The sequence below is a fragment of the Chiroxiphia lanceolata genome, chromosome 23, assembly GCF_009829145.1.
Source record: "Chiroxiphia lanceolata isolate bChiLan1 chromosome 23, bChiLan1.pri, whole genome shotgun sequence".
NCBI classification, from domain to species: Eukaryota; Metazoa; Chordata; class Aves; order Passeriformes; family Pipridae; genus Chiroxiphia; species Chiroxiphia lanceolata.
The window spans coordinates 154,975-169,887 of NC_045659.1; the positions used below are offsets into that span (position 1 = coordinate 154,975).

At 53.4% G+C, this 14,913-nt stretch overlaps 1 protein-coding gene across 3 annotated transcripts in view; it reads right to left on the reverse strand.

The window, feature by feature from the left end:
- The window catches only part of BCL9L (BCL9 like), a 64,800-nt gene that overhangs the window by 9,083 nt on the left and 40,804 nt on the right, over positions 1-14,913 (reverse strand). For 2 of the 3 annotated variants that reach the window (XM_032709511.1, XM_032709508.1), the window contains exons 2-5: positions 4,224-4,589; positions 2,477-2,599; positions 1,111-1,321; positions 273-357 (exon numbers count right to left, since the gene is read on the reverse strand). In XM_032709511.1, coding sequence (XP_032565402.1) covers positions 273-357; positions 1,111-1,321; positions 2,477-2,599; positions 4,224-4,524 — 720 coding nt within the window. In that variant the 5' untranslated portion in view covers positions 4,525-4,589. The remainder of the gene's footprint in view (positions 1-272; positions 358-1,110; positions 1,322-2,476; positions 2,600-4,223; positions 4,590-14,913) is intronic. The other variant, XM_032709510.1, reaches the window with a different exon arrangement.

The window sequence follows — 14,913 nt, forward strand, 5'->3', positions numbered from 1 at the left end:
CATTCCTTACAGGAAAGATATAGGCCCTACTACACGCCCTGGGAATGCACAAGCTGTGGGCATGGCTGTGGGGCCACAGGCCATGCCCCATCCCAAACTTTTCACAGATGACAACAGCAAGGGTTGTGCCAAAGAGTTTCCGCAGCAAAACATCTCACGCCACTGAAAGGGCATTCTGGCAACCCCTTCTTTCACAACTGAGCCAGGGGCTGGGGAAGGGTAGCAGTTGGCAGCACATGCCAACTGGAGCATTTGGTTCACAGCTGGTATACCTGGTCTAGCTTTGCCCGCGGGACATTCTGCTGATGGTAGACCAGAATGGAGTCAGCTCGGCCCTGCAGGACAGCTTCTGCAGCTCTGGGGAGAGAGCACAAATCGCTTGAGAACAGGCACTGTGCCCCATCCTACCCATCCCCAGCTGCCACCTCTGCTCTTCAGTCCTCCAGAAAGAGGGAAATCTCTGGAGGTCACCGAGAAGAGTGAATGTTCTCAGAGCCTTCCCACCTGTCCTACACATGTCCCCTGAGGATCTCCAACTGACGATCACTTGCCCTGGAGTTTCCCTCTTCCCATGTCCTGTGACAGGCTTTGCCTTCTGCCTACTGCCCTAAGGTGGCTGTCACCCAGATGCTCTGGGATCTTCCGCACCAGACCTGTGGTACAGCAGAGCTCTAAAACTAAACAGACTAAGCTAAACAGACTAAACTAACTAAACTGCTATGACCCTGTGGCTGAGACAATGCAGGACAGAAGGGAGGAATTGTGTGAAGAATACCCAAGGGTTACATGACACTCCCAGAGACACCCACCCATCAGATACTTCTGAATCAGCCCAGCAGCCTGCACTGCTTTGGGTGAATCATTCGTTGGATGCTGACTAGATGTGCTCTACAGCAGAGTGCAGCGCCAGGCATCGCCAGGAGGAAGTGGGCATCTAAGTCCAAGTTTGCCCACCCGTGGTGGCTGCCAGTAAACCTCATGAACCCCAGGGAGTTCCCACTCTGTGCAACCAGAGAGACACAGGTCTCTCCAGCTCTTCTGCACTCCACTGCCGTGTGCAGCGGACAGGTGTGACAAGGTCTGCCAGGACGGACGGAGTTTACCGCTTACGTGTTAGCAAGGTGCGTTGTAAAGACGTAAACGAACTGTGACGGCTGCTTCCCTGCTCCGCTGCCTCCGCCTCCCACAGCCTCTGACCGCAAGCCGGGGGCAGCACCATGGGGCACGCCGGAAGCGCTGCTCTCGCTCAGGTTCGGCAGCGGGTTGGACCCTGGGCCAAGCTGTGGGGCCGTGGACATCGCAGGATCTGCTACATTACAGCCTGCGGGAGCAGAGGAGAGCACGGGAGCGCCGGGACGAGCCGCCGGCAGAGGGCGGCCCCGGCCCGCCCGGCGTGCCCGTCCACCGCCAGCCGCTATCGCAGGAGACCCGCAATTAATATTAATAAGCATTGCAATTACCAGGGGCATGCCCTGCCTTCCTCTCCCTTCGCCCCTCAACGCGACTGGCTCCCTGCTCCCCTCCAGCTGCCTCTCCCACTCCCTGCTCCTGCAGCCCAACCCTGCCACTGCAGCATCTACACAGGAGACGTCGCTGGGAACCTGGTGCGGGGACACTTCCAGCCCCTGCCCCCGGGCAGCCCCACCGTGGCCCACTCCTGCCACGCAGACCTGGGAGCAGGCTCTGACAAGGGAAGTGGAACTATCCCTTCCCACACGGGCTGTGGAGTGTGCTGAGAAGCACAAGGGAACATTATGGAGAGGATGGTGACAGTGCGCTGGCAGCTCTCCTGGCTTTCGTACACATTCATGTTCTCCATCAGAGGACATGGGCATCTCCTGGGGCCCCACAGAAAAAAGTAGACTGAATAGTAGATACAAAATGTCAAAGAACATCCATGCTTCTGGAAAACAGGAGACACCTACAGTTCATTGCCCAAAGCAGCGCACACCTTGGCCAGCTCAGCCCTGCCTGAACCACTGTCAAGACCCCAAGGGCCTCTTCAGACTCAGCTGCCTTTACAACATATCTGTGGAGAGCCGGGTAGATGGCCTGGCACAGACTTAGCTGCTGCAACAAGGGCAATGAGTGTCGCAGTCTGGCTGCCACTCTGACCAGGGTGGGCATGCCCGACCAGAGTTAAGTTGGGCACACTTTCAAGATGGCAATTCTGCTGGTAGTGTGGCCAGAGCAACATACAGCAGGGACATTCAACCTCAACGCCTTTTCCTCCAGCATCTCAGTAGCATCTTCACAAAGATGCTTCACAAAGTGAGGCCCCACATCTCACTACATGGCAAAAAAAAAAAATTCTCACAGCGCAACGAGCTGCAACTGCAATGGCCCCCCACCACCACACACCCGGCTAAGTGAGCACACACAGGCAAAAAGGTGCCAGTGTCACCAGCCCTGCTGAGCTGCAGGAAGGATCTAGCTTTATTCAAGCTTGTGAGCTGGTAAGGAGGCAGTCACTCACTGTGTGCATTGCTGATGGGCTTGTCGTCTTCCTCGCTGTCTGGCCCAGAGCACCACTCATCGCCGCTGTATGGCTGTTTCCTTTCCAGCACGCACCGTCGCTTGCTACGGGGAGCCACCTCACCTGCAAAGTGACAGAGCCGTCAGAGGTGCTGAGGAGACCTGGAAGGGACTGGGAAGACTGAGGTCCTGCCCAGCTGCATGCTGGCAGTGCTGACCCAACAGGGATGCACTGGGCAAGAAGCCTTACACCAACATCTGCCCAGTGCTGCTTAAGAACCTGAAGCATCTTCTCAGTCTGGGCTTCTTGTCTTTGCAGCCAGATCTAGTGGGACTCCAGTGTGAGAGCCAGAGTTTCAGAATGAGGTGTATTTCTTACTGCCTGAAAGGAGTCTGCGAACACAGGACATGTCCACCTGCTGTTCGAAATAGGAGAGCTTTGGGCATTAACCATAAATTTAAAGGGTCTGTGATTTAGCAATCAAAACCTGAATACAGAATGAAATAGTGCATTCGCATCCTTTGTAGGAACAAGAGACAGACTCTGCCCTTTGCTGATATCAATCGGGCAGGGGCCTTCATGCCCTCTGTAAACTCATGTGCTCCCTCCATTTCTCAGATGGGACTGATGCAGCTCAGAGAGGAAGTGGCTTGCCTTAAAGGCACTGAGGGACTCGGGGACAGCAACCAGACACAGGATGGATAACTTCCAGTCCCGTGCTTTAACTAATATAACATTTTTTGCCCTCCTTTTTTTACATCATCTAGTGGTTTCCAGGCCATATTCCCATGATCTATCAGTGCATTACGAACATAGGAGATTCGAGCATTTCTGACCAAGCCATTTAAATAATTTTCTTGTGGAAGTGTGGGCTACAAGACAGTTCTTGGATAAAGCTACAAATGCTTTTGATCAGTGGTGTACACTTACCCCTGCAACCCCAGGTACCGTCTACTCGTTCTACCAAGGCATGGCTCTGGCCTAAGACAGTCAGGCAACACAGCTCTGGCTGTGAAAGCAAATGCTTAGGGACACAAGCCATAACAGCAGTTCTGCATCTGGGGACTGGGTTTGAGTCTCCGTTGGAACCAAGGGCACCACTGGGATTTCTCCTCCCACCACCCATGAGATGCTCAAGCATCCCATGGAGCCATTGAGCACAGAGCTTGGTGAAATGCAAGAGGCTATGGGGAAGGCTGGCAAGGACAGGAAAGCCAAAGGGTTTAGAAGCACTGACTCAGCCCTTTTCCAGAAGCCACATGCTGTAACACAAGAGTCATCCATCGCTGACAAAACCACAGAACTGTTCAGACAGTGACCCTCACAGCACCTCCTTGCTAACCATGACCGAGTTGTTGGGCAGCTGCAAGAACACCACAAAGGCAGCTCTCTGCCAACAACAAGGAGACAGAAAACAACTCAGTCTCAAGTTGAAAGTCTGCACATTGCAAAGCAGGGGCAGTGAACCACACTGTTGCTTAGCTGGCCTCAATAGCCCATGAAAATCAGTCCAAGATTCTGGGTGTAATAAAGAGTTTAGGGAGTGAGATGCAAAGCTAATGAATGCTCAGCTAGTCTGGTCCCAAAACTGTAAATGTGACAAGCAGTGATGCAAAGTCACACAGGTAGCCAGGACATGGACAGAAGAGAGCACAGAAACTCAAGATGTTCCCATCCCAAGTCCTGCCAGGATGCCTGGAGCGACTGAGGGGACAACATGCTGAGGAAAGGTTTAGGAGAGTGTTACCTTTTGATTCTGTGTCCTGTGATGGGGTGCTGACTTCTCGCTGTTCTCCAGAGTCCACTGAGATGCTTCGCTCCCGTTTCACCTTGCCCTTCAAGGAGCTGAAGTTTGGGACAGTGTTCTGGCTGTTTTTCAGTCCAGAGTTGCCAGGGGAGATCTGAGTGGCCTTACTGCCATGGCTGCCTGCCCCCACACCCTTCGAGCCCAGGTTACACGTGGGTGCTTGGCTCACATTGTGGTGCTGGGCCAGGGCACCGCTGCTGCCTGCCTTGCCATGGCTGGGCAGTTTGTTGTCAGGGTGCATTGGCTTGGCTAAAGCTTCCCACAGCACCAGTGGAGGGAGCTCCCAGGCCCTTCAGTCAGAAACCTGCAAGAGAAAAGGGCAGCGAGTCACCACGGTGCCCCTCACATGGGTGCAGCTGCTGGGGGCACAGCCGAGGATCAGGGCCCTGGGGCTGCTGCTTGGTTGCAGGGCCAGACAAAGCCCATGGCAAGGCACAACCCAGAGCTTCTCATGTCAGGAATGAGCACTGGCCCCTTTGAGCAATGGATCCTGCTCCACAGTTAGTGACATGCTGACTAGCTGTAAACTCCCATCAGGCATGGCAGACTTGCCAGCATTTCAAGGCACAGGCATGGACACAAGAGCCCTCATTTCCAAGGCCACGATGAAAAATGGGTGCTCCATGCCAACCTGGCCCTTTAGCGAGTGAAGGATCCTCACAGCTAATTTGCACATGTTCCCAGAGCTCAGACAACTTTGTGACCCTGAACAGAAATCTAGTACCCTACTGGTTTCACAGACCCCTTCTGCTGCTAAATAAATTTCCTCTGCCTTGCAAAACACAAAGGACACAACAGAGCAGACAGAAAATGGTCTTGACACAAGCCTATAAAAAGAAAACTGGGATGGAGCCGGGGACAAAGGAGGTTAAGGCAACTGAGAAGGTGGCAGTGGGCTGCAAGGCAAGGGCAGAGCCAGGGTGTGCAGGCACTCATCAGACAAGAGGTATCCCTGCCTCTCCCAGGGGCCTGAGGGACCATTCCAGCTCCTTCTCCAAGGCCCTGGGTGATGGAACGTCCACTTCAGCGGGAACTTCCAGCCCAGCAGGATGATGCAATGTGCCACAGGCCTGCCAGGATAGCAGGGTGAGGCTCTCCTGCTCCAGACCCAGACCAGCTTTCTGAATAGCCCTGCAGGCTGAAGCAGAGCCTGGCAGAGGAGGTTAGGGCAGAGCATGGAGGCTTCTGGGCTGGGGGACATGCATGCAGATAAGCAATGCTGCAACAGCCCTCCTTGTAGGATCTAGCTGCCTTGGCAGAGTCTCTTGGGCTTGCACTAGGAATATTCCCCTTGGAGCTCTGCACAGGCATTAGAGATGACTGGGATGTGGCTCCATATCACATCATGTATTCTGGAAGGCCACTACCAACCCTTGGTTTAACACACAACCCTGGTAACTGCACCCTAATCCTAACCCTGCCACAGTCTTTTTTACTTCCTGGGAACTAGGAGGGAGGGAGAGTAAACCACGTGTTCATGGAAGCTGAGGTATTGCTCTCTGTTTGCTCACATCCGCTATATGCTTTGCATGACACCCCCACAATGCACTCAAGAACCTTTCCTGTGCACAGGCAGAGAAATTTCCCAGCACACAGGAAAAGGTGTTACTGGGCCCAGGGTCTGCTCCTCCCATCTGGACCACGCAGGCCAGATGCTGAGCACAGATTTCTTCTGCCACCCAGGGACAGGAAGCACCGGCTCCGGACCAAACCCCACATCTCTAAATAGCACCGCGAGAGCTCAGCACACTGCTCCTGGCTTGCCAAAGGCAAGCCTGGAGACACCATCAGCAAAAGCCAAGTGCTCACTCTGCCAGGGCAAACCACTGCACCCTTGCAATGCAAGCAAAGAGGGAAGCACGCTTGGCAAACCCGTAATCCCTGAAAGGCTGCAATCGCCACAAGGCGCAGGCTGCAGCTTGCCATCCACCACCAGCAAGTTCTCTGCCTGAAAAAGGGTCTTCTCAGCACCTGCCTCCCTGTGAGCTGAGCCGGGGGCTGCTGGCACGTTGCGCAAACAGCAAACAGCGCTGAGGCACAGCCCGCCCAGGCATTCCTCCTTAGTTAGTGGGATCCTTCGTGCACAGCTTGGCCTATCACCACTTCCTAACTAGCGAGTCACTCCCTCCTCCTTTTCCTCCGCCTCCTCCCCACGCACCTCGACAAGGGCTCTGCTCTAGCCTGGAGGAAGATGGTGAGCCACAGCACTGATTAATTTTCACAGCACATAAGGGAGTTGCTAGCCCTTTAAGTGTCAGCCAGTCTCGCTTGCTCGCTCTTGTTCTCTAGGGACCTATTAATAGCAGCTGGAAAGATCACATCACTCTCTGGATATTTATACCCCTCATTCCACACCAGGAGAGATTTATGTCAGAGCTGCCGTCCCAGTGCCTGCCCAATTGCTCTGTCAAACCGCTCGCAGGGGGAGGGGAGCCGAGGAGAGAAGGAGACATGGAGAGGGCAAGCGGGGAGGAGGAGAAGGTCCATATGGCACAAGCTGCAGCGTTAGGCGCACACGCTGCCCGCAGCCACTGGCTGGCCAGCCGCAGGGAGCCTTCAGCCCCGCTGGAAGAGGCTGCTGCCAGACAGCATTCCAGAAAGCAAGCCCTGCAGCAAACTCCCGCTACTGGTGGCCCAGAGCCCCCCCCCGTGCCGCACTCGCAATCCCTGCAACACGCTGCACCACAGTCCCGAGGGTCACAAACCCACTGACTCAACGGTGCCACTAAACCCGCTGAGGAAGTGCTCTTGTTTCGATGGTAGGCTGGGAGATCCAGATCTGCCTATGGCAAATCTGCACGGGTACAATTTCGTGTTTGAAACAGATCCCAAAGTGCTTCACCGAAAATGTGAGTGCTCAGCAGCACTGCAGCACAACCCTAGTACAGCATAGCATGAGCAGAGAGAAAGAAGCCCAGGGCCCTGCAAAGCCCAGGCCTGCAGAGTCCAGAGATGCACCCCCTGTCCCTCTGGTTCTCAAATGACACTGCAGGGAATACACATCTCAATCACGGAGGACCTGGCAGCCACCAGGATGAAACCTTCAGGTGCTGCCTGCAGCATGGATGAGCCTCACTGGCTGGGAGGTCCCTCCAGAACATTACATTTTTGGGACATTTATCTTCTTCCTTCATTTTTGACTAGCCTGGTGCTCCAGGGAAGACATTCAAAATCTTGCCTGAGGTAGGATGGAAAGCCACCCTGGGCTGACAGAGGGCCCTGGCTAAACCTTGGAAAGCCCTTCTCTTCTAGTCTCCACTCAAAGGGACCACACTCTTCTCACAATTCCTAGTGGGACAAATGCCAGAAGCAGCTGCTTGCGGATTCTGCTCTGCTTTTGGGAGTAGCAACAGTTGGATCTGTTGCAGATGCATAGTGGGGATCCACCCCAGCCTCTCATCTGTCTGACTGCAGCATGACGATAGGCATCTCGATTGCTGTAAGCTCCTTCCACACACCCCTTCCACACTAGATTTAAACTAGATTTCAGCAGGCATGCCACACATCTGGGCCACAGAAGATAATTACTTAGAAAGTAGATACACTGACACCAGGAGACAAACAATCCAAAACATCTTGAAAAGAACATGGCAAAAAGAAGATTGCACAGAAATCTGTCTTCCTCTGCAGTTTAGCAACACACCCACTCCAGCCCAGTAGTTTTAAAGACAATAGCAAACTTAATTCCCAGTGGTTAAAGCAAGGAGCTGAGACTCTTGGGTTCTGCTCCCGGCTGCCACCAATTCCACCCGTGACCCTGAGCAAGATGTCTTGTTTCTGGGTGCCTTGATTCCCCCATCATTACACGGGAGATAACCCAGCCTACCTCATGCAGGGAGGGAGGCTTACAAGGCACAATAAGTATCTGTTGAATGAAGGGCTACATCTAAATGCAGAGAGTGTTTGCGCCTGGTACATCTGAAAAGCCACAGCTTTAAATCAAAGACTGGGACCTTAGCAGACAAGAAACCTCGAACCAAAACAACAAAAACTGCTTTCACTAAGCCTCCTTCAGTACGGTCTGAACAGCAGCAGAGGGAGAGCAGGAAGAAGCTCCAGGCAGGAGAGACTGAGCTGACATATTCACAGTCGGGGAATTGCTAGCTGATAGTTCAAGAAACCTGAAACCCCACTGCCTCCCCAGAGGACTTTCTGGTGAATCATGCTCCTGCTCCCTCTGATAACACAGATTCCCAACACTGCCGCAAAGAATGCAGAGCCTGAGCCTGCTGCCAGCCCTGCAGCTTCCACAGCTGGGAGCTGGCTGGCACTGCTGCCGTGCTATCCCTCTTGGAAGAAAGGGTGAAAGAGGAAGCCAGGAAAATGGAGTCAAAAAGGAAGGCTCTTCACCACACCTCCCTCCTATTGGATGCTGGGAAGAGCTCTTGTGAAACCCAGATGACTACCAGGTTATGCATACAGGGCAGACACCAGAACCCCAGCCTCCTGAGCTGTGCGTGCCCAACAACCCAATGTGCCCGGCTCACCAACGCCCAACATACAAGACAGGTCATGACAAGGTGATGCAATGCACAGAAAGTTGCCCAATTCCTCTCCGTCAGCCCGTCCAGGAAGTAACAAGACCTGGTTGCCACTGCAAACACCCTCTAAGCACATCACCTATGCTGATAAACAACCACAAAAATCCTCCAACCACAAGCTGCAATCCTGGACAAGCCCAGTCCAAAACCTCCTGTGGACACCACCACAAACTCATGTTGAATACCTGAGCTTTGGCAATGAGGGGTCCTAAGCAAGCTCAAGAGCTTCTTGAAGAAAGGCATTAGGCAGAGAACGCCAGGAGAGACCCCAAAGACCCACTGACCCCTCCTGAAATACAACTCACTCCAAGTCTGGATGAGATAGTGGGCACAAGACCCACACCAGTCCTCCCAGGGTTAAGAACAGAAGGGTTGAACACCTTAAAAAGAAAACCATACTATGTCAGTAAAATCAGCGTATTTCGTGGAGGGGAAGACTACCACAAACTTTCTAGAAGCAAGATTTCTGAAGTCTGAGACCCTTGGATCATTTCCGATTTTGAGAGAAGACCAGAATCAGAAACTTGACCTTTTTCATGCAAAAATGGTTGTTCCAAAACAATCCTTTTCGCAAGACCATTCAAGAGGTTTTGAGTCTGTTCCAGTGAGAAACAAAACCCTCAAAACCAGTAGCAAAACAGCACTGCTGTCAGCCAGCCAGCTCCAGCCAAGAGGCAGCAATGGGCTTGAACAGCCAGATGAGCCTGAAACCCACTCGAGCCCAACCAGCACAGCTCCAAGATCTCACACTGTTTAGTGACCAATGACTGCAGGATCGTCTCCTGGAGCCCAGTACAGAATATTTGCCTGAGCGTGTTCATCCCCAATGAGAACAGCCTTAAACCAGGCTGCTACTGCTAAAGGCGTTCTCATTTGACCTTTGCTTTGGCCAGCTGAACTTAGAGACATTGGAAGGCAGGGAGTTCCACTGGGCAAGGCTCTGCTAACATGTTTTCAAAATGTCATGAAATTGTCTTGCTCTTATACATCAGACTGATAGCCTGGAGAAGCCCATTCTCACTTCTGTTCATTTCTTGGATCCTTCTCACGCCATTTTAAATAGCAGATAAGGTGGTACCCTTGCCAGGTGTATGGGAGGGTTCTAAAAGACCTGCAGAGAGAATCTAATGTTCTGTTGAATCCTAGCAGTTTTCAGAGTCATTTTGGCAGGCCCTGCTGATCTCCTGCCATTTGGAGCTGTCTCAGGAATGATGCATTTCTGTGGGGCTGCTTGGCCACAAGTCTCAAAAGGTCTTTAGTAGGACAAAACCTCAGATTCACGTTCCCTACCACCTAGGGACAGACATCCCATGTAACACAGGTGGAAGCTGAGGCTCAGAGACAGTGAGGTGAATTGGGAATGCCATTTGCTTTCTGTCCGGCACCCTACTACGTTCCTCCTGTCATAGCTTTAGCCCATCGGTGTTAGAAGATCTTTTGCTAGCCCTTCCTTATCCCCAGTTCAACAACTTCTCCCACTCCTCCCCTCCTTACTGCAGCCCCAGCCAGAGCCTGGCTTCCTGTCCTGTGCTCAGGGAGTCTCCAGGTCTAACACCACATTTGCAGATCTTTCTAGCTTCCCAATCCAACTGGCACACTCCCTACAGAAACCCTGCATGTGCCAGACATTACTCGACAGTCGCATGTGGCTCTACTGAGATGATAACGAGGAATTATTTCATACACCGGCTCATGGGACTTGCTGGGGACAGGTCAGCACGGGACATACAGGAAGCTGCAGGTGCCCACATGCGGGGCAGCACAGCCACCTGCACACTGCAGCTCGGCAGCCTGCGGCTGGGGAACAGCATCTAGTAGGTCAGGGAGCAAAGCCAGAAGTCTCTTCCAAAGGTACTGCTGCTGCTCAGGAAGCTTCAGTTTCCTCCAAGGCAGGATCTCATCCTGCAGTATGTGAAATCTGGTCAGGAACATGGGCTGCTGTGACAGCTGGACACCCCCACACAGCCTTCAGCTGTGCTGGGATTCACAAAGACAAGCTCATCTGTACATGAAGGGAGCAGTTTCCCTCTGAAAACCCTTCTGGCAGATATCACCACAGGCTGCAACACAAGGCCACAGCACAGACCTCCTTGGGCAGTTTCTGCATGGGATGAAGAGACCTCCTCACACCATTCCCACTGTGTTTGTGCACTAAAGCTACTGGGACTGGATGAGTAGTGCTAAAAAGCCTTGCTGGTGAGCTGTGCCTCAACACTGCTCTCTGCTACACCAGCTCTCCTGAGCAGCAGGGCTCACAGCTGAGACCTTGAAACCACAAATTTCCCAAAAGAATCACAAGGGAGACGTCTTGCTGAGGGTCACACGTGTCAGGTAAATGGCTGATGCGGCTGAGCCTATCAGGACAGTCTTTCAGCTGCATCTAGGATTCAGTAACTGCTTTAGGATCCTTTGGCAACAGCAAAAGAAGTTCATGAGATGCGAGCAGTGTGCAGGACTGGAACTCAGCAATGCCAGAGCTTCACAAGGAGTTTCCAAGCTTTAACACAACAGTTTCTGCTATTATTTTTAGCAGAAAGTCTCTCTGCAGGGCTCTGTGACAGACTAGCCATTGTCGGCAGGGCCATCACACTGGGTCCCTTCCCTGCCCACTGTCTACAAGCCAGAGACGCAAGGGTTCCTGAGCACCCCAGGGTCTGCTGCCCATGGCTGTTCCAGCTTCATGCCGGCTGTCCAGGAGCACCAGGAGATTTTCTGGGGTGTCACACTCGGTGCCCCACCTCTGGGCCTGAGGCCACTAGGTGTCATTGTCACCCAGGGATGCACAGCCAGGCCAGGGCTGAGCACGGGCCAACTTGCTGCACCTCCTGCCAGCACAGAGGCACCCTTGGACCCCAGGCTTCCTTGGCACCCCAGCCCTCACACTGGGGCCTCCGCAGAGTGCAGAGGGTTCTACTGGGGAGCAGAGCCACGCACCATGTGCCTGCAGCAGACACTTACTCCACTTTCTCAGATAAAGGCAGCACAGAGATGTCTGTTGCACACTGAAAGAGAGGGCTAGGCATCCCATACTACCTTGCAGAAAATTTCCACAAAACACTAGCTCTCCTTTGAGCAAGCTCAGGTGACTTTCCAGCCTGAAGAAGGGCACAGTCTTTGCAGACAAGGTCCCAGCAGGAAACCCTTGTGGAAGGGACATCCCTACCACCTCTCAGCACCATGTACCCCAGCTGCACCGCATGGTGCATGCCAGCATGCCAGCAGTGCAACAACCTGGTTTGCCTTTGAGGAGGCTCATGACAGAGAGTTGGAGAAGAGTTGGACTCCTTTCCTCCACCCAGTCCTGGCACTAAATGCAACATACAAAGGACACACCTGCACAAAAAGAAGAGGTTGGAACACCTGCAGACCTGCAAACTGCCTGGATTGCAGCACCACATCTGTGCAACTGAGCACACACACGTATGTACCCCAGCACACCTGGGGAGAGGGAGCTGACAGAGAAATGTGGGGAAGAGGAGGAGGCAAGGCTGGTTGCCACAACATCTTGCCCCTCACACTGCCCTCTGCCAGCCCAGACTGCAGAAGAGATGCAGAGAACTGCCGAGCACTCCTCCAGGATTATAAATACCAAGCCCAGCAGCAGCAGAGCCTGGGCTCTATATTTAAACCCCAGCTTAGGTCACTTCCTTTTCCCAGCAGCTCCCTCCAGCCCCCACCCCGTTGCCTCGTATTTGCATGCCATCGTGACTAAGGCACATGGGGTGTAAGGTCAGAGGGGAAGCGGCTGTGCAACTGCCTCGCAGGAAATTCCACCCTGGGAAACCTTTCACCTTCCCCGGTGCAGAGTGGATTGGCACGGGCAGCAGAGATCTTGCTGCTGAGTGGTGGCAGCTGCCTGTGGGCAGTACTGGGACTCCAGTGCTGGGCTAGAAAGGAAGGGAGAGACCTTGAGGAGAGGGGAGTCACTGCTCCCCATCTGGCTTTACCATCAGTCTGGGCTAGCACTGGAGAGAGGTTGCCCCACTGTGCATCCCAAGAGAGCAGTGCTCTACCCCCTCCCCACACTTCACCTTCACCCCCAGAAGCCTCCACTGCACCTAAAGCTGAAATTCCCCAGCTTCTGCCACTTGAGGGGCGCAAAGAAGCACAGCCTTCCCCACAGACCTCCAAGTCCCAGGGGCTACTCTGCCCTTCCACAAACACTCCCACATCACATCAAGCTCCTCCAGAGACACAGTGTGCTAACCCTGACCCAGGCCTCCAACCACCCAACGGGAAACAGGCAGAAAGAGACAGAAATCATCCCGTTTCACTAACTGCAGCCCTCTGGGTCAGGCAACAAGCCTCCTGTGTAGCAGCAGATGTACAGCCACAGATGGGGAGAGGGCCCAAAGGCAGCCTGTCCTGGGGCTGCTCACAGAGAGCCCTTCTGACCCACCAGGAGAGACAGGTCTTGTTAACTTACAACTGGCCAAGTAGGCAAGGGCTTCTGAGGCTCTCAGGAAGCTTTGGGTTTTGCAGTGGTCCTTGCGGCCAGAGCCCAGGTGCCCAGACTCAGCCAGATCAAGCTCTGAAGCATTGTTTGCACTAGGTAAAATCACTGGGTACAATCACAAGTGCTCCCAACTCAGCCCTTGGCCCTCCTCAGTCAACTCCAGTTCTACTCTTATTTAAGAAACTGAACCTATTGAAAAGTTATTGCATCAACAAGAGACCAGGATACAAATGACAGGAGAAGAGTGCCAAGGCTACTGAGTGGGAGAAGAGGAGATAACAGTTCTTTTGGAAGCAGGGTAGCTGTTTAGGTTATGATATAAGCAATTTGGTGTCAGGATGTGCAGAAGAACTAATTGGTGACTTTCACATAGCGTCTATTAGGTTTCTAAGTCCTTGGCTGTCTAGATTACCAAGCCATTCTCCAGTCTCTGAGCTGGCATGAGACATGCCAGGGTCAATATACCTGAACACCAACATCTAGAAAGTTTCCCATACAGAGTCTTGGCATGCTGGCCAAACAGCTTTTCCTCTCCATCATCCCACAGATTCTGGAGAGGAAGTCTGTGACAGAGCAGGGGTGCTGAGGGAGCCCTGTAACCCCTGGAATCAGCTGACAGGGAAGCACACACACCAGAAAGCTGTGGAGAAGCATCACTGCTATTAAAAGACAGGCAGTGCAGAGCTGGCAAGCAGAGCAGGACATGGGTGTCCAGCTCCTTTGGCCAGCAACAGGGTACTTGTTGTCCTCTTTGGCACATGGACACTGCGCTCTGGCTCCAAGCCTGCACCTGCAGGGAGGCATGTCTGTGCCCTCCAAGGCTGTGTCTCCACCACAGGAACCAGAAGCCACAGCAGACCCCAAGCAGCTCGTTTGCCTGAGATCACGTTACGGGACAGGAAGGAAGAAGGCACTTTGATCAGCCTGGAATTGCTTTAAACAGCTTCCACACAGATACCTCAGCCATTGGAATTAGCCCCCCAAGACCCCAAATATCCCATTCCTAAAGACATGTCCTGCTCTGGCATGCGCATCAGGGCAAGAGCAACCCAGTCACCGACGACCCGTGCTGGAATGAGGGCTGTTCCCAAGGCAAGGTCACAGCAGAAAGAAGCCTGGAAGAAGGCAGAGAGCCTCCCTATGCCTTCTCAGAGGAAATCAAGGCTCAGCAGGGCCCTGCCTCTCAGGTGTACGCCTTCACCACAGGCGCGTGCTGGCTGTCCTCAAAACAGCAGCAAGCGGCAGGTTTGGAGGCAGCTGGCAGAGACAGGCTGGTGCTCCCCTGCAGCTCCCCTCCTTGCACTCAAGAGAAGAGGGACCTCCTCCACCTGCCCATGGGACCTCCTGCCCCAAAGACCTGAGACAAGCTCAGTTGGTTAGAACACGGTGCTAATAACACCAAGGCTGTGTTGGTGTTATTTACTTAAGAGCTGGACTTGATGATCCCTTCCAACTCCAAATATTCTGTGATTCTGTAATGTACGCCTGCCCTACAGCCTGCTCCTGGCAGGCAGAGGGTTAACGATGCCCAGGGAGCCGCAGGCAGCCTCCTCCTTGCCCTCTCAGGAACAATGGGGCCATTGTGGGAGGCCAGGCAAGTGTGGGCAGATCCCAGGACTGGCAGTTGCCCAAC